At 40.6% G+C, this 18,763-nt stretch overlaps 1 protein-coding gene and 1 pseudogene across 1 annotated transcript in view; one reads left to right on the plus strand and one right to left on the minus strand.

Annotated features, from left to right (window-relative positions):
• Window positions 1-18,763, plus strand: part of ADAM18 (ADAM metallopeptidase domain 18) — a 108,340-nt gene that overhangs the window by 63,862 nt on the left and 25,715 nt on the right. Inside the window, exon 15 of the mRNA XM_027530053.1 lies at window positions 13,724-13,829. Coding sequence (XP_027385854.1) covers window positions 13,724-13,829 — 106 coding nt within the window. The remainder of the gene's footprint in view (window positions 1-13,723; window positions 13,830-18,763) is intronic.
• On the minus strand, window positions 99-3,634 carry LOC113885007 (annotated as a pseudogene).

The following is an 18,763-nucleotide window of genomic DNA, read 5'->3' on the forward strand; positions in this document are numbered from 1 at the left end:
ATTTGTTGTCTGTGTCTCTAATATTACAATTATAAACAAAACAGTGCAACTAGTATTTGAAATAATTGCTGCACTGTTGCAGCATCAGACACACAATTTCACTTCTCTTCACATGGCTGGTTCTCTTTGCATACCTCGGTTTCCCCTTTTTCAGTAAAATCACTTTTGATATTGAATGTCTTTCAAATCGCCTCAGTTTTTTCCTTGATCATATTGACAACAGCCTTGCGGGTAACATGAAGCAAATCTTTGATTTCTAAGTAGTTTGCTTCCAATGTAAGATCAAATCATGTTCCTTGGTCAACTTTTAGGAAGTTGTTCATATATTCAGAGATATCATCTGTTCACTTTTCTTTGTTCTCAATGTCCTCAGGATGATGAGGATTGTCCTTGTGATGGGTGCGCTACTGAATGACCATTTTTTGTTTTTTTAAATACTGCTGCATTAACATTTGACAAAGGGACAGGATTATCATCTCTTTCATCATCTATTCCCAAATCTGCCTTTAGTGACACTTGGATAGCTTTCACACTCTTTTATTAGTGACCATAATATAGTTTTCTTTCAGCACGTACTTGATGAACAGCGTGACTTCCAATACGAATGATAGTCATAGATTGTTTTGCAATTTCAGCATCAACTTTGATTATCCATCAGACCTCTGCAACCCCTACCTCAAAAGCTTGGCTCCATCTCCACAAAGCAGAAATGGGGGACTGGCTGCCATACTCTTTGGGCTGAAAGAGTCCTTCCCACACTCTTTTTAATTAAGTGAACCTTTAACACCAAACCGAGTTACTTAACATTTGACATCTTCTTGAGTTCTAATGAAAACAAGGATGCTTAGTAAAGACGTAACCACTCATGAATTTCCTCTTGGAATATACGCTCTAATATTTCCACAAAACTTGTTCAAATAGGTCAAAATCGATCTTTTGATGTAGTTTATTCATTTCTTCATACAAAAATACTCATTTAATTCAGATTTAAATTGAAAAAAAAATAGGGAAAACCATTAAACCATTCAGGTATGACCTTAATCAAATTCCTTATGATTGTACAGTGGAAGTGAGAAACAGATTCAAAGAATTAGATCTGATAGACAGAGTACCTGAAGAACTATGGACAGAGGTTTGTGACATTGTATAGGAGGCAGGGATCAAGACCATCCCCGAGGAAAAGAAATGCAAAAAGGCAAAATGGCTGTCTGAGGAGGCCTTACAAATAGCTGTGAATAGAAGAGAAGTGAAAGGCAAAGGAAAAAGGAAAGATGTTCCCATTTGAATGCAGAGTTCCAAAAAATAGGAAGTAGAGATAAGAAAGCCTTCCTCAGTGATCAGTGCAAAGAAATAGAGGTAAACAATAGAATGGGAAAGACTAGAGATCTCCTCAAGAAAATTAGAGATACCAAGGGAATGTTTCATGCAAAGATGGGCATAATAAAGGACAGAAATAGTATGAAATAAAGAAAGCAGAAGATGTTAAGAAGAAGTGGCAAGAATTCACAGAAGAGCTCTACAAAAATAGCTTCACAACTCAGATAATCACGATGATCACTCACCTAGACCAGACATCCTGGAATACGAAGTTAAGTGGGCTTAGGAAGCATTACTATGAACAAAGCTAGTGGAGGTGATGGAATTCCAGCCAGTTGAGCTATTTCAAATCCTAAAAGATGATGCTGTGATAGTGTTGCACTCAATATGCCAGCAAAGTTGGAAAACTCAGCAGTGGCCACAGGATTGGAAAAGGTCAGTTTTCATTCCAGTCCCTAAGAAAGGCAATGCCAAAAATGCTCAAACTACCACACAATTGCACTCATCTCACACACTAGTAAAGTAATGCTAAAAATTCTCCAAGCCAGGCTTCAGCAATACATGAACCATGAAATTCCATATGTTCAAGCTGGTTTTAGAAAAGGCAGAGGAGCCAGAGATCAAATTGCCAACATCTGCTGGATCATCAAAAAAGCAAGAGAGTTCCAGAAAAACATCTACTTCTTCTTTACTGACTATGCCAAAGCCTTTGACTGTGTGGATCACAAGAAACTGTGGAAAATTCTGAAAGAGGTGGGAATGCTAGACCACCTGATCTGCCTCTTGAGAAACCTGTATGCAGGTCAGGAAGCAACAGTTAGAACTGGCCACAGAACAACAGACTGGTTCCAAATAGGGAAAGGAGTATGTCAAAGCTGTATATTGTCACCTTGCTTATTTAACTTATATGCAGAGTACATCATGAGAAACGCTAGGCTGGAGGAAACACAAGCTGGAATCAAGATTGCTGGGAGAAATATCAACAACCTCAGATATGCAGATGACACCACCCTTATGGTAGAAAGTGAAGAAGAACTAAAGAGCTTCTTGATGAAAGTGAAAGAGGAGAGTGAAAAAATTGGCTTAAAGCTCAACATTCAGAAAACGAAGATCATGGCATCTGGTCCCATTAGTTCATGGCAAATAAATGGGGAAACAGTGGAAACAGTGACAGACTTTATTTTTTGGAATCCAAAATCACTAAAGATGGTGACTGCAGTCATGAATTAAAAGATGCTTGCTCCTTGGAAGAAAAGTTATGACCAACCTAGACAGCGTATTAAAAAGCAGAGACATTACTTTGCCAACAAAGGTCCATCTAGTCAAAGCTATGGTTTTTCCAGTAGTCATGTATGGATGTGAGAGTTGGACTGTGAAGAAGGCTGAGCACCGAAGAATTGATGCTTTTGAACTGTGGTGTTGGAGAAGACTCTTGAGAGTCCCTTGGACTGCAAGGAGATCCAACCACTCCATCCTAGAGGAAATAAGTCCTGAATATGCATTGGAAGGACTGATGCTGAAACTGAAACTCCAATCCTTTGGCCATCTGATGTGAAGAACTGACTTATTTGAAAAGACCCTGATGCTGGGAAAGACTGAAGGCAGGAGGACAAGGGGACGACAGAGGGTGAGATGCTTGGATGGCATCACCAACTTAATGTTCATGCATTTGAGTAAACTCCAGTAGTTGGTGATGGACAGGGAGGCCTGGCATGCTACAGTCCATGGGATCACAAAGAGTGGGACACGACTGAGCAACTGAACTAAAGTGAGCTGATTCATTCACTCAGTTCTTATCTCGAGCAGGCATTTTTTTCTTGTTGTTGTTGCCAAAAACTATGGGCAAAAAGCAGTTCTTGTAGGCTATATAGTAGGCTCATATAGTAGGCTATATGAAACATACAAATTAACAAATAATTGCTTATCTCCTGCATTATTTCTTTAAGTAAACTTAAACTTCTAAAGCATCTGTAGAGTCAATCATAGTCATATTTGTCCATTAAATATATATATAGTGAGAATGTATGTACACAGGGCTGATAATATTCAAGTTGGACACGTGCATGGTTACTGTACTCACAGAGCTTAGAGTCAAGAGACAAAGACAGTAAATACATACACATCAAGGAAACACAAAGCTCCTAATTGTACAAAGTGCAGTTAAAGGAAAGAAAATAGAATGTTGAAAGGAAAATGAGTTGTAGTGGACAAGGAAAATAATGCTGAGTGTCATCAGAGAGCCTCCAGCTGCCAACTCACCCCCTTGATCGCCACAGCTAGCTAATCGTAGTGGGTCAAATCTTTGTGGGGCCTGCATCTTAGTTTGATTTTTTCTCTGCTCCCTCCTGTTGCTTCCCTCTCATTTCCTGATGGTCTGGATGATCTGATCACTAATAATTTGCACATTGTATCTCATCCAGGGGCTAACTTCTGGAGGCTCCATGCACTAACTCTTGTTACTGACAGCAGTGTGAGAAAATACAAGATACATTTTCAGAATGACATCACTCACTAACAGGCAATCTATGAACACCTCATCAGTGGTGGAAACTGACAATGTGCTCCCAGAATGAACAAGGATAGGACGCTAGTGACAGGGTATACCTGTATCAGCTGGTATGAGTGAACTGTATGGGGAAATAGTAATTACCAGGGCAATGGAACTGGATGTCTATTACAAAGCAACATTGGAATCTGGGAAAAGATGCCAAAAAGATATTGGTACCGAGTCTAAGCTTGCTCTGTTTGCCACACAACAGGCCAATAATCCAGAGACAAGGTGTTGAGGTAAGGAATATGACTATTCAGAAAGCCAGCCGACCAAGAAGGTAGCATACTAATGTTTCAGAATAACCATCTTATCAGGTTCTTTTATAGAACAGACATGGGGGAGGTGAGGAAATAAAAAAGCAGAAATAAAAAAGGGAGAGAGACAGGTGGTGAGGAAATAAAGTAAAAAAGGCCACCAGTCTTGCAAAACATCTCCAGGAATGACAAGCTTGTGGAAGGAATGTATTAATCTCTTCTTTATCACAGCCATTCACAGGGGGGCAGGGTCATGTTAGTTGTCTATGAGCTGAACAAAGGCACTTTAGTTTAACAATCAGGCAGAGTAGGAGGGTTCTGCGAGGCAGACCATTGTGTATACTCGTAATAGCCAAAGCAATGAAAAGCAAGTCAAAGAAACAGTTCCAACATGCAGTCAGAATTGGCTCTTCCCTGCAATAGGATGATTTGAATTCAGACTGAGTGGAAGGGCCTCCCTATTAACTTATATAGTTAAAATCAGAGGATAGAGAAAGTTGAAGACTTCCCAAGTTGAAGGAACTCCAGAAAAGGTTAAATTGTCAATAAAATCTATTATGCCAGATTAAGGATCTGGTTGGGAAGAAAACGAGAACCTTGCATTGAGGATGGGAGAAGTTAAAGATATGTCCCCTAAGCTTTTGAGCATCCAGACTTCTCTGAAACTTTTGAATCTATAAAATAGCAAACTGCCCCCTGTCATACCAACACCTGCACCCAATCGCATAGGGATGTTCCCCTTGCTTGAAAATAATACAGAAGTCTGTGTCGACTAAAGAAAAGATGCACAATATGGGCGTGCAAATTGTTTTATCTGGGGCAAGATTAGGACTGCAGCCTGGGAGACAGCCCCTCAGATAGCTCTGAGAAACTGCTTCAAAGATGTAGTGGAAGAAGGCCAATGCATATGATTATGGTGAAGGTGGAGTACATGCAGTCAAGTGCATACTTTACAAAAGGTTTTCTGCTAATCATGAGGAGCTGATGTCACCATGAAGGGATTTCATGCTTTTCTAGATATGAGGAGATGTAAGGATTGGGATCATGAAACTAGATCCTGAAAATATCTAAAGACCTGTTCCATCCGTTTTCCTGGAGCACAGAGTGCCTCATTCTCCACCCTGAACTCCCTTCAGGGCAGGTCAAATGTCAACAGCTGCAGCTGCAGAGGATTCCATCTATGCAGAGGCAGATAGCAAATGCTCTTGGCAAGCACCAAGTTATAGTTGACACCTGTCACACAAAATGTATCCCCCTGAGTTTCTTCCCCTACATTTTGGCCACTAACTTAAAATAGAGTTAAGACACAGAGCTCTCTTAAACTAGAGGGCAGATGTGCTGGAGCTTATACGGGAGTAACAGAGCTCTCATTGGAAAAGACCCTGATGCTGGGAAAGATGGAAGACAAAAGGAGGAGAGGGCAGCAGAGGAAGAGATGGCTGGAAACCATCACAGACTCGATGCATATAAATCTGAGCAGACTCCAGGATCTCCAGAGGACAGGGAAGCCTGGCGTGCTGCAGTCCATGGGATCACAAAGAGTCAGACACTGCTTAGTGACTGAACAACAGCAGAGCTCTACACCAACAGAGCTGTAGGTCCTAGTTAGCAGTTACAACTGAAACCAAGGGATATACATGGAACTGGAATCTGAGAGTCCTTTGTCATAAGACTGGATCAAGGCCATAAGACTTGATAGGACAGAGTTTATTGTTATGGAATCATTCTCCCAAGGTAGAGGAATCAACATTCTGCATGGAACTCAGATCAGATCAGATCAGTCACTCAGTCATGTCCGACTCTTTGCAACCCCATGAATCACAGCATGCCAGGCCTCCCTGTCCATCACCATCTCCCGGAGTTCACTGAGACTCATGTCCATCGAGTCAGTGATGCCATCCAGCCATCTCATCCTCTGTCGTCCCCTTCTCCTCTTGCCCCCAATCCTTCCCGGCATCAGAGGCTTTTCCAATGTCAACTCTTCACATGAGGTGGCCATAGTAAGGGAGTTTCAGCTTTAGCATCATTTCTTCCAAAGAAATCCCAGGGCTGATCTCCTTTAGAATGGACTGGTTGGATCTCCTTGCAGTCCAAGGGACTCTCAAGAGTCTTCTCCAACACCACAGTTCAAAAGCATCAGTTCTTTGGCGCTCAGCCTTCTTCACAGTCCAACTCTCACATCTATACATTACCACAGGAAAAACCACAGCCTTGACTAGACGAACCTTTGTTGGCAAAGTAATGTCTCTGCTTTTGAATATGCTATCTAGGTTGGTCATAACTTTCCTTCCAAGGAGTAAGTGTCTTTTAATTTCATAGCTGCAGTCACCCTCTGTAGTGATTTTGGAGCCCAGAAAAGTAAAGTCTGACACTGTTTCCACTGTTTCCCCATCTATTTCCCATGAAGTAATGGGACCAGATGCCATGATCTTCGTTTTCTGAATGTTGAGCTTTAAGCCAACTTTTTCACTCTCCTCTTTCACTTTCATCAAGAGGCTTTTGAGTTCCTCTTCACTTTCTGCCATAAGGGTGGTGTCATCTGCATATCTGAGGTTATTAATATTTCTCCCGGCAATCTTGATTCCAGCTTGTATTTCTTCCAGTCCAGCGTTTCTCATGATGTACTCTGCATATAAGTTAAATAAACAGGGTGACAATATACAGCCTTGACGAACTCCTTTTCCTATTTGGAACCAGTCTGTTGTTCCATGTCCAGTTCTAACTGTTGCTTCCTGACCTGCATACAGGTTTCTCAAGAGGCAGATCAGGTGGTCTGGTATTCCCATCTCTTTCAGAATTTCCCATAATTTATTGTGATCCACACAGTCAAAGGCTTTGGCATAGTCAATAAAGCAGAAATAGATGATTTTCTGGAACTCTCTTGCTTTTTCCATGATCCAGCGGATGTTGGCAATTTGATCTCTGGTTCTTCTGCCTTTTCTAAAACCAGCTTGAACATCAGGAAGTTCACGGTTCACATATTGCTGAAGCCTGGCTTGGAGAATTTTGAGCATTACTTTACTAGCATGTGAGATGAGTGCAATTGTGCGGTAGTTTGAGCATTCTTTGGCATTGCCTTTCTTTGGGATTGGAATGAAAACTGACCTTTTCCAGTCCTGTGGCCACTGCTGAGTTTTCCAAATGTGCTGGCATATTGAGCGCAGCACTTTCACAGCATCATCTTTCAGGATTTGGAATAGCTCAACTGGAATTCCATCACCTCCACTAGCTTTGTTAGTAGTGATGCTTTCTAAGGCCCACTTGACTTCACATTCCAGGATGTCTGGCTCTAGGTCAGTGATCACACCATCGTGATTATCTTGGTCGTGAAGATCTTTTTTGTACAGTTCTTCTGTGTATTCTTGCCATCTCTTCTTAATATCTTCTCCTTCTGTTAGGTCCATACCATTTCTGTCCTTTATCGAGCTCATCTTTGCATGAAATGTTCCTTTGGTATCTCTGATTTTCTTGAAGAGATCCCTAGTCTTTCCCATTCTGTTGTTTTCCTCTATTTCTTTGCACTGATCGCTGAAGAAGGCTTTCTTATCTCTTCTTGCTATTCTTTGGAACTCTGCATTCAGATGTTTGTGTCTTTCCTTTTCTCCTTTGCTTTTCACTTCTCTTCTTTTCACAGCTATTTGTAAGGCCTCCCCAGACAGCCATTTTGCTTTTTTGCATTTCTTTTCCATGGGGATGGTCTTGATCCCTGTCTCCTGTACAATGTCACGAACCTCATTCCATAGTTCATCAGGCACTCTATCTATCAGATCTAGGCCCTTAAATCTATTTCTCACTTCCACTGTATAATCATAAGGGATTTGATTTATGGTCATACCTGAATGGTCTAGTGGTTTTCCCTACTTTCTTCAATTTAAGTCTGAATTTGGCAATAAGGAGTTCATGGTCTGAGCCACTGTCAGCTCCTGGTCTTGTTTTTGCTGACGGTATAGAGCTTCTCCATCTTTGGCTGCAAAGAATATAATCAATCTGATTTCGGTGTTGACCATCTGGTGATGTCCATGTATAGAGTCTTCTCTTGTGTTGTTGGAAGAGGGTGTTTGTTATGACCAGTGCATTTTCTTGGCAAAACTCTATCAGTCTTTGCCCTGCTTCATTCCATATTCCAAGGCCAAATTTGCCTGTTACTCCAGGTGTTTCTTGACTTCCTACTTTTGCATTCCAGTTCCCTATAATGAAAAGGACATCTTTTTTGGGTGTTAGTCCTAAAAGGTCTTGTAGGTCTTCATAGAACCATTCAACTTCAGCTTCTTCAGCATTACTGGTTGGGGCATAGACTTGGATTACTGTGATATTGAATGGTTTGCCTTGGAAACGAACAGAGATCATTTTGTGATTTTTGAGATTGTATCCAAGTACTGCATTTCAGACTCTTTTGTTGACCATGATGGCCACTCCATTTCTTCTGAGGGATTCCTGCCTGCAGTAGTAGATATAATGGATACTAGAAAATAGTAAACATTTTTGCTGGGAAAAAATTTTGTGTTGTTTCCAAAAACATTGAAATAACATGATGGCCCATTCTAGGTGAGTTCAGTTCAGTTTAGTTCAGCTGCTTAGTCATGTCTGACTCTTTGAGACCCCGTGGACTGCAGCACACCAGGCCTCCCTGTTCATCACCAACTCCCGGAGTTGATGCAAACTCATGTCCCTTGACTCAGTGATACCATCCAACCATCTCATCCTCTGTTTTTCCCTTCTCCTCTCACCTTTAATCTTTCCCAGCATCAGGGTCTTTCCAAATGAGTCAGCTCTTCACATCAGGTGGTCAAAGTATTGGAGTTTCAGCTTCAGCATCAGTCCTTCCAATGAACATTCAGGACTGATTTCCTTTGGGATGAAGTGGATGGATCTCCTTGCAATCCAAGGGACTCTCAAGAGTCTTCTCCAACACCACAGTTCAAAAGCATCAATTCTTCTGCGCTCAGCTTTCTTTATAGTCCAACTCTAACACCCAAACAAGACTAATGGAAAAACCATAGCTTTGACTAGATGGACCTTTGTTGGCAAAGTAATGTCTCTGCTTTTTAATATGCTGTCTAGATTGGTCATAACTTCTTCCAAGGAGTAACTGTCTTTTAATTCATGACTGCAGTCACCATCTGCAGTGATTTTGAATTCCAAAAAATAAAGTCTGCCACTGTTTCCACTGTTTCTCCATCTATTTGCCCTGAAGTGATGGGATCGGATGCCATGATCTTTGTTTTCTGAATGTTGAACTTTAAGCCAACTTTTTCACTCTCCTTTTTCACTTTCATCAAGAGGCTCTTAAGTTCTTCTTCACTTTCTGGCATAAGGTAGTGTAATTTGCATATCTGAAGTTATTGATATTTTCCCAGCAATCTTGATTCCAGCTTGTGCTTCATCCAGCACAGCATTTCTCATCATGTACTCTGCATATAAGTTAAATAAGCATGGAGACGATATGGTGGCCCATTCTAAGTGAATTTTAAATGAAAGAATTGCTGTACCACTTAGTGGAGTAAAGGAAGGAAAGGCTCAGGGAAGTGGATATTCTGTAATGTACATGCTACATATATAAGGCCAAATAATTAAGCCCAACAGGAAGGACCATTGCCTTGGGATGTGCTGGTGAGAAGGGTATCAGAATCACCATAAATTTCAATAATGGCCTTCTCCGTAGGCCAAGGCAATGATGGTAGGAAGGGATAATATAGAAGGAGGTTCACTGATGGTAATTGGCATGATAAGCTCTTGAAAAAATCAAGGTCAGATAGCAGTGCCTGGAACAGGTGGATAAAATTATTATAATAAGCATCAGGGACAGGGTAGCGGATGTGGATACCTGATTTACCAACTGTCAGAGAGATGGCTAATATTATAGAATATAGTTTCTATTCTATTGTGTTATATGGGCAGCCTACAAAGGTATAGTCTTCTTTGTACCATCAAAGACAATAAAGAATGGATGACTGAGAGACTAAAAAGGATTACCTTATTGAATATCATAATTCCCTGTTCAGATTCTAAGCAATTTTCAGAAACCCAGTTTCACCATGGTCTGTCCATGAGAGCGGGCACTTAGAGGGGTCAGGAAATGATTAAGAACCCTTGCCAAGTTTCCGCTTATAATGGATCCACTAGATTCAAAGGTCCATTTGGTAGTACTTTCTCAGTCCTATAGTGTATTATTGGAGTTCACATCATGGTAGTTTGTGCAATGCCATCATTAGGTCCTTGGTCAGTTTGGGGAGACCATAGAGAACGTCCTTCCAGAAATTAGTGCTTTGTTTAAAGATCTAAAGGATGCAGACTTGTTGGCTATACAATATCTGCACTGAATAACCAACTGGACCCTTGCAGAAACGACATGGTCCCTGGAAGATAATAGTATCTATTGCAAATATCAGCAAGTAGTAGATTAAGTAACTGTACCTGCTCTGCCAGTGTGGTGACTATACCAGAGCAGATCAACATGACCTTAGATATGTGGTAGGAGTGCAGCCATTGATTTGGCAAATATATATATATATTCTTTTCTATTCCTACCTGAGAAGAGAAAGAGAAGCAGCTTGCATTCACATGGAATGGATGATGGTATTAATTTAGGGCTAAAATATAGCTGCATTCAGCCACATGTAGTTGAAGAGATTTGGACCTCCCAGAAAAGATCATGTTGATCCACACTGTCACTGATTTTGTACTAACCTGTCTAGATAAGCAAAATGTAGCTAGAATGGGCTTCCCTCATGACTCAGTGGTAGAGAATCTGCTGCCAATGCAGAAGATGCAGGTTCAGTCACTGGGTTGGGAAGATCCTTTGCAGAAGGAAACCCACCCCAGTATTCTTGCCTGGGAAATCTCATGGACAGACAAGCCTGGTTGGCTAGTATATAGGATATAGTTCATGGGGTCGCAAAAGAGTCAATCACCACTTAGTGACTAAACAAGCTAGAATGTAGGAGGACTAAGTAAAATACATGCGCTACAAAAGGGCAGGAGATACACTGCAGGAATATTTAGGAACCTGTCATATCAGTAAAGTTTTAGGAGTCCAGTGATCAGGGGCATGACCTGACACCCTCTGCAAAGTAAAAGACAAACCCTGCGTATCTTGCATTTCATATGAAAAAAAACAAGTACGGTACCCAAAGGTAGTCTTCTTTGGGTTCTAGAGGCAGTAGATGGGGAAGTGCTGCTTGATTTCATTTACCAGGTGACATGAAATGTTGCTAATATTGAGGGAGGTAAAAAAAAAACAGAATGAGCCCCTGCAGTATATCTAAGCTGCAATCCAAACAGCCCTGCATTTTGAATCATAAAACACAGAAGACCCATTACTATAGATGTGGGTTATGAGAAAAATAAATGCCATGTGGTGCTTCTACTAAGCTTCTTAGGAAAATAGCAGGGTAGTTCCCTGGGGCTCCTGAAGCAAAGCTGTGCTGAACCACCCTCTGAACCACTGGGGAAGCCCGTTTTAGCTACATTTTGGAAAATTGCACTAACTTGACAAACAACTCTGGGCACACTACTGGCCCCTGTAGAGATAAATAATCTGGCTTTCAGATATCCAGTGATCATACACTGATAACTACTCATCATAAACTCAGTTATGTCAAATCCCTTAAGTCAGATGTTTCGATAGTTAGAAGTCATACATTCATCCACATTCAAGCTCAAGAAAAAGAGAGGCAGAAGAAAAATTCATGAACAGAAAATCTAGAACAGTTTGTCTTTTTACTCTCTTATAGCTTTGCTTCTCCTTGACTCTTACCAGTGGATACATGGGATTTCATTATGACTGGTGGATGCAGAAGGAATAAGCCTAGGCTAATTTTATAGGTGTGTTGGCTCAGTAACTGGTTATAAATTGAAAAAAGATAGTAGCCATGCTGCAGTCTCATTTGGGAGGATGCCTTAAAAGATTTAGACCATGTGATCATTCATTTCCTATGAAGAAGAAATGTTCAGAGATTGGATTATAGATGTATTTATGGACAGTGACAAAGGGCCAAGGTGGCTGGTGGTGAACCTGGATGCAGAGAGATTAGATTATAGACAAGAATTCTGGGATAGACACATGGACATGAACAAGAATGTGAAGATCTTTGTATTAATCCATCAGGCTAATAGTCACTAAAAAACAAATAAACAAACAAAATACCACTCACCATGGATTAGGCACAGAACAGCCAACTGGACATAATGACTTTCCAGTTTATATCAGTTAGCACCAGTCATCATCCACCCACGTGCCTGTGGGATGAACTTTATTTTCTTTTATTCCTGTTTCTGAAATAACTGATTCTTTTTCTGAGTTTGCCTTATCTCTTTCTTGCCTACTTGCACCATTTGGTTAAATTCAGTCAAGAGTAATTAAGACACATTCTGTTTCCTGACCACCTTGCACAGGGAAGTAAGCTCACTAAAGACATTTACCTTTAAATTATTGAGAAGATAGTTTCTCTTGAAGTTTCAGCATTGCATAGAGAGCATTACTCTTTTTCTTGCCATCTACTGCTGCTGCTGCTGCTGCTAAGTCGCTTCAGTCGTGTCCGACTCTGTGTGACCCCAGGCAAGAACACTGGAGTGGGTTGCCATTTCCTTCTCCAATGATGAAAGTGAAAAGTGAAAGCGAAGCCTCTCAGTAGTGTCCAACTCACAGCGACCCCAGGGACTGCAGCCTACCAGGCTCCTCCATCCATGGGATTTGCCAGGCAAGAGTACTGGAGTGGGGTGCCATTGCCTTCTCCATTGCCATCTACTGGCAGGGTTCAATTACAATGCCACATTTTAGGTGAATTTTACAGTAGAACTCCACATCTGGGTACCAGTCTTTCTGTTTATTGAAATGGAAATGAACCTCGAATCTCTGAGATTTATGTATCTAATACAAGTACTCTGCTCTATTCTGCTCTGCCTTCACTATGACACCCAAACTGATTAAAGAGCCTTTAAAGAGCCCCTACTTAAAATCTTGCTTATCTTGCATTAAGCAAGATAAGAATATGGCACCCCATCTACTAGTTCTGAAGGTTTTACCCCAACTGATGCTTCAAATCGCTCATTTCATTAAGTAGAGCAAGTTACAAGGTCAAGCCTGATGTACATTGGACTAGGAAAGACGCATTCCCACAGGGAGGGGTAAGCAAATTGTTTTTAACTATAAGATATGTTTTCTACATAGAGATAATCATTTTCTATTTTCTATCAGATATGACAATCATTTCTCTCTATTTGCATTGACAGGGTGTGTGCTAAATCTCTTCAGTGATATCCAACTCTGTTCAATCCCATGGACTGTAGCCCTCCAGGCTTCTCTGCCCATGGGATTCTCCAGGCAAGAATACTGGTGAGGGTTTCCATGCCCTCCTCCAGGCAGTCTTCTGACCCAGTCCTCAAACTTGCTGTCTCTTATGTCTCTTGTGTTGGCAGGAAGTTTCTTTACCATTAGAGCTACCTGAGAAGCCCATTGACAAGAAACACACAGGGAAAAAAAAAAGGCATGACGAAGACCACAATTTTTTTGTTTATGCCATGAGTTTCATTAGCTTTTTACTGACAAATATTTTATTTGCATTAAGAATAATAATTTAATGGACATGTTTTTCATTTTAAGGTGCTCAAGGTGCTCCATCTGCCTGTTTTGAAGAAGTTAATTCTTTGCCTAATAGTTTTGGAAACTGTGGTTTTAAAAATTCCCAACCATTACCTTGTGAGCAAAAGTATGTATATAGAAAATGACTGTTTCATTGAGTTATAAAATGTCTCTATTTCTTGCCAAGAGACACTAAATAGTAATGGACAATAAATTGTGTTATCTGGAGAATATTTTCAAATAACATTATGTATATTTTCCTTTTATTCAATTTAGTTCTCTTTTTTTTTCTTAAATTTTTTTTCCCTGTTAATAAGGAGACTAAGAAAAGTTTGCTGTTTATTACTGAAGGTAGAAAGTGGGCTCAGTGCAGAGGGAACAGATGGAATCACTCATCTCCTAAACTGAGAGACACCTTCCCTGCCATCTTTTTGTAGCCCACTCCAAGTCACCAGTCTATCCCTAGAAGGAAGTGGTGCACATTTCTACACCCTAGCTTTTTCGTTGCTGCCTGAGAGTCAGGTCCCCAGGTCACCTGACTCTGATACCCAAAGAGACTTCCATTCACAAACCCCACAGGAATGTAGCAAACAAAGGAGTTCTTAGAAGGAGCAGACAAAAATGTTCATCTCCTTGTCTTACCTGGAAAAGAGTCCATATGCATACTTTAAAAGCTGTTGACTGAGGGTCAGCCTTCTAATTTTAAAAGTTTCTGATTTAATCCTGCCCAGAGACTTGGAATGCCAGCAGACTCCTCCTCTAGCATCTCCCTGTCGCCTAATCCAAATCACCAGTATTGCCTGCTGGAAGCTTATACACATGTCTGCACAACAGTTTTTGCAGTTAACGCCCAGAGAACAGGTTTCCAAACTACTTGACACTGTTAGTCAATGGCACTTCCATTAATGAGTCCCACAGATTGTGACTGTCAGTTAAGCACTTCTTAATGGACATAGAAGCACCCCTACACATACACACTCTGATGCTATACCCCCAGCCCACGTACAGAAGGAGAAGGCAAAAATGTCCATTACCCTGTTTCTCCCTGAAGAGAGAAGTACTAGAGTATACTGTATATACTATATAGAAAATCTGAACTGACTAATAACAAATAAGGTGATTGAACTGGCAATCAAAACTTCCAAATGAACAAGTCCACTGGTGAATTCTACCAAACATTAAAAAAAAGAAGAATTAGTTAAAATCTTCCAAAAATTAGAAGAGAACACTTCCCAAATCATTTTTCAATGCTAGCATTTCCCTAATACCAAAGACAGACAAGACATTCAGTTCAGTTCATTTCAGTTTTGCTCAGTGGTGTCCGACTCTTTGCGACCCCATGAATTGCAGCACACCAGGCCTCCCTGTCCATCACCAACTCCTGGAGTTCACTCAAACTCATGTCCATCGAGTCAGTAATGCCATCCAGCCATCTCATCCTCTGCCGTCCCCTTCTCCTCCTGCCCCCAATCCTTCCCAGCATCAGAGTCTTTTCCAATGAGTCAACTCTTCACATGAGGTGGCCAAAGTACTGGAGTTTCAGCTTTAGCATCATTCCCTCCAATGAACACCCAGGACTGATCTCCTTTAGAATGGACTGGTTGGATCTCCTTGCAGTCCAAGGGACTCTCAAGAGTCTTCTCCAATACCACAGTTCAAAAGCATCAATTCTTCAGCGCTCAGCTTTCTTCACAGTCCAACTCTTACATCCATACATGACTACTGGAAAAACCATAGCCTTGACTAGACTAGAGATCTCTTCAAGAAAATTTGAGGTACCAAGGGAACATTTCATGCAAAGATGGGCTCGATAAAGGACAGAAATGGTATGGACCTAACAGAAGCAGAAGATATTAAGAAGAGGTGGCAAGAATACACAGAAGAACTGTACAAAAAATATCTTCACGACCCAGATAATCATGATGGTGTGATCACTGACCTAGAGCCAGACATCCTGGAATGTGAAGTCAAGTGGGCCTTAGAAAGCATCACAGGAACAAAGCTAGTAGAGGTGATGGAATTCCCATTGAGCTATTTCAAATCCTGAAAGATGATGCTGTGGAAGTGCTGCACTCAATATGCCAGAAAATTTGGAAAACGCATCAGTGGCCACAGGGCTGGAAAAGGTCAGTTTTCATTCCAACCCCAAAGAAAGGCAATGCCAAAGAATGCTCAAGCTACCACACAATTGCACTCATCTCACATGCTAGTAAAGTAATGCTCAAAATTCTCTAAGCCAGGCTTCAGCAATAAGGGAACTGTGAACTTCCAGATGTTCAAACTGGTTTTAGTAAAGGCAGAGAAACCAGAGATCAAATTACCAACATCTGCTGGATCATGGAAAAAGCAAGAGAGTTCCAGAAAAACATCTATTTCTGCTTTACTGACTATGCCAAAGCCTTTGACTGTGTGGATCACAATAAACTGTGGAAAATTCTGAGAGAGATGGGAATACCAGACCACCTGACCTGCCTCTTGAGAAACCTATATGCAGGTCAGGAAGCAACAGTTAGAACTGGATATGGAACAACAGACAAGGACATTACCAGAAGAGAAATAAGAGGCCAATATCCTCGATGAACATAGATGAAAAAATTTACAAAGTAGCAAATTTAATAATACTTTAAAAGGAACATAAACCATGATCCAGTGGGTAATATTCCGGGGATATAAGGATGGTTTCTTATCCACAAATCAATCGATGCGATATACCATATTAATAAAAAAAGGGGTAAGAATCATATGATCATCTCAGTAGGTATAGAAAAAGCATTTGACTAGATTCAACATCCTTTCATTATAATAACTCTCTTCATATTAGTGTAGAAGGACTATACCTCAACATAATGAAAGCAATAAATGGAAAACCCATAATTAACACTACACTTAACAGTAATAGCTGGTAGTATTACCCCTGAGATCAAGATCATGGCAATAATGCCTTCTCTTGTCACTTCTGTTTGCTATAATGCTGCTGTAATAATCAAAATGAACTCATAGAAACAGAGAGTAGAAAATTAATTGCCAGTGGAAAACAGAAATTGGTAAAATGATACATACTTTCAGTTGTAAGATGAATAAGATCTGAAGATCTAATGTATAACATGGTGAAAATACTATATAATTATTACATAATTAGGCAATAGAATTATATAATTATTATATAAATAAAATTTGCTGAGAGTAGAGCTTAAATGTATTCACACACAAAAAATAGGATAAATAAGTGAAATGTTCAATGTATTAATTCACCTAACAGGGTGAATCATTTCACAATGTAAAGTGAAAGTGAAAGTCACTCAGTTGTGTCCTACTCTTTCAACCCCATGGACTATACAGTCCATGGAATTCTCCAGACTAGAATATTAGAGTGAGTAGCCCTTCCCTTATCCAGGAGATCTTCCCAACTCAGGGATCAAATCCAGGTCTCCCGTATTGCAGGTGGATTCTTTACCAGCCGAGCTACACGGGAAGCCCAGGAATACTGGAGTGGGTAGCCTATCCCTTCTCAAGTGGATCTTCCCGACCCAGGAATTGAACCGGGGTCTCCTGCATTGCAGGCAAATTCTTTAACAACTGAGCTATCAGGGAAAACCCTCACAATGTACACATGTATCACATCATCAATTTGTACACTTTAAATACTTTATAATCTTATTTGTCAACTATACCTCAATAAAGCTAGAAAATGATAGCAGCTTTATCTGGAAATCTACTATACAACTTAATTCCTATAGCTTTTAAAAATATGTTAAGGTCCGTCTAGTCAAGGCTATGGTTTTTCCAGTAGTCATGTATGGATGTGAGAGTTGAACTTGAAGAAGGCTGAGTGCCAAAGAATTGATGCTTTTGAACTGTGGTGTTGGAGAAGACTCTTGAGAGTCCCTTGGACTGCAAGGAGATCCAACCAGTCCATTCTGAAGGAGATCAGCCCTGGGATTTCTTTGGAAGGAATGATGCTAAAGCTGAAACTCCAGTACTTTGGCCACCTCATGCGAAGAGTTGACTCATTGGAAAAGACTCTGATGCTGGGAGGGATTGGGGGCAGGAGGAGAAGGGGACAGCAGAGGATGAGATGGCTGGATGGCATCACCGACTCAATGGATGTGAGTTTGAGTGAACTCCAGGAGTTGGTGATGGACAGGGAGGCCTGGCATGCTGGGATTCATGCAGTTGCAAAGAGTCAGACACGACTGAGCAACTGAACTGAACTGATTGTATACTTAAACTTTTCCCCAAAGTTAAACCTTTTATTAACTGTTCTCACCACATCCACAAAATAATGATTATAGTACAAAGGGCAAGAGGAAACTTTGGGAAGTGATGGATATGTTTATGTCCTTGATGATGCTAATAATTTCACGGGCATGTCCTTATCTCCAAATTCATCAAGTTTCACACATAGGTATAGTTTTTTGGTGGTGACTATACCTTAAGGTGGCTTAAAGAATAGTAACAGAGCCAGATTTAAGAAGTAAGAGAGGACATAAAGACGATGTTGATTAAAAAAAAAAAAAACAGAGAGTGGGAAGAACATGTTAAAAAAACTCAGATAAAGTCAAATGCTCCAGAAAGAAGTAGGACTTCCTTTAAATCCCAGGACAAAATCAGAAAAAAAAATTTTTGTAAAACCTTTAGGTAAACACCACACTCAGCATGGCTAAAAAGCAACTTGGTTCCTTTACGAAAACTACAAATGGCTGAAGACGGTGTTTAGTTCAATGGGACTAAGACAGTATCCTCCACCACCTGCCTCCACATGAGTCTGCTATGGATTAATTATGATGTGTAGAGAATGCAGAATTTCCCACGTGCCCCAACACTGGAAAACTAACAGATTAAAAGAGGAAGGCTGGAATCATGAAGTGAATGCTGATGAAGGGAGATCTCATGAAGAGAGCCTGATAATCTCTAAAAGATGGAATATAATCAGCCACACCTTATTAGAAAGCAATTGAGAGCAGACTGAGTTACACCACAGTGGATGCCCACAGAGGCAGGATCTGGTGGTAAGTCAGCCTCAATCTCTCTCTGATGACCAGAAGTATGCATGCCACCCTT

Source organism: Bos indicus x Bos taurus, chromosome 27, assembly GCF_003369695.1.
Source record: "Bos indicus x Bos taurus breed Angus x Brahman F1 hybrid chromosome 27, Bos_hybrid_MaternalHap_v2.0, whole genome shotgun sequence".
Lineage (NCBI taxonomy): Eukaryota > Metazoa > Chordata > Mammalia > Artiodactyla > Bovidae > Bos > Bos indicus x Bos taurus.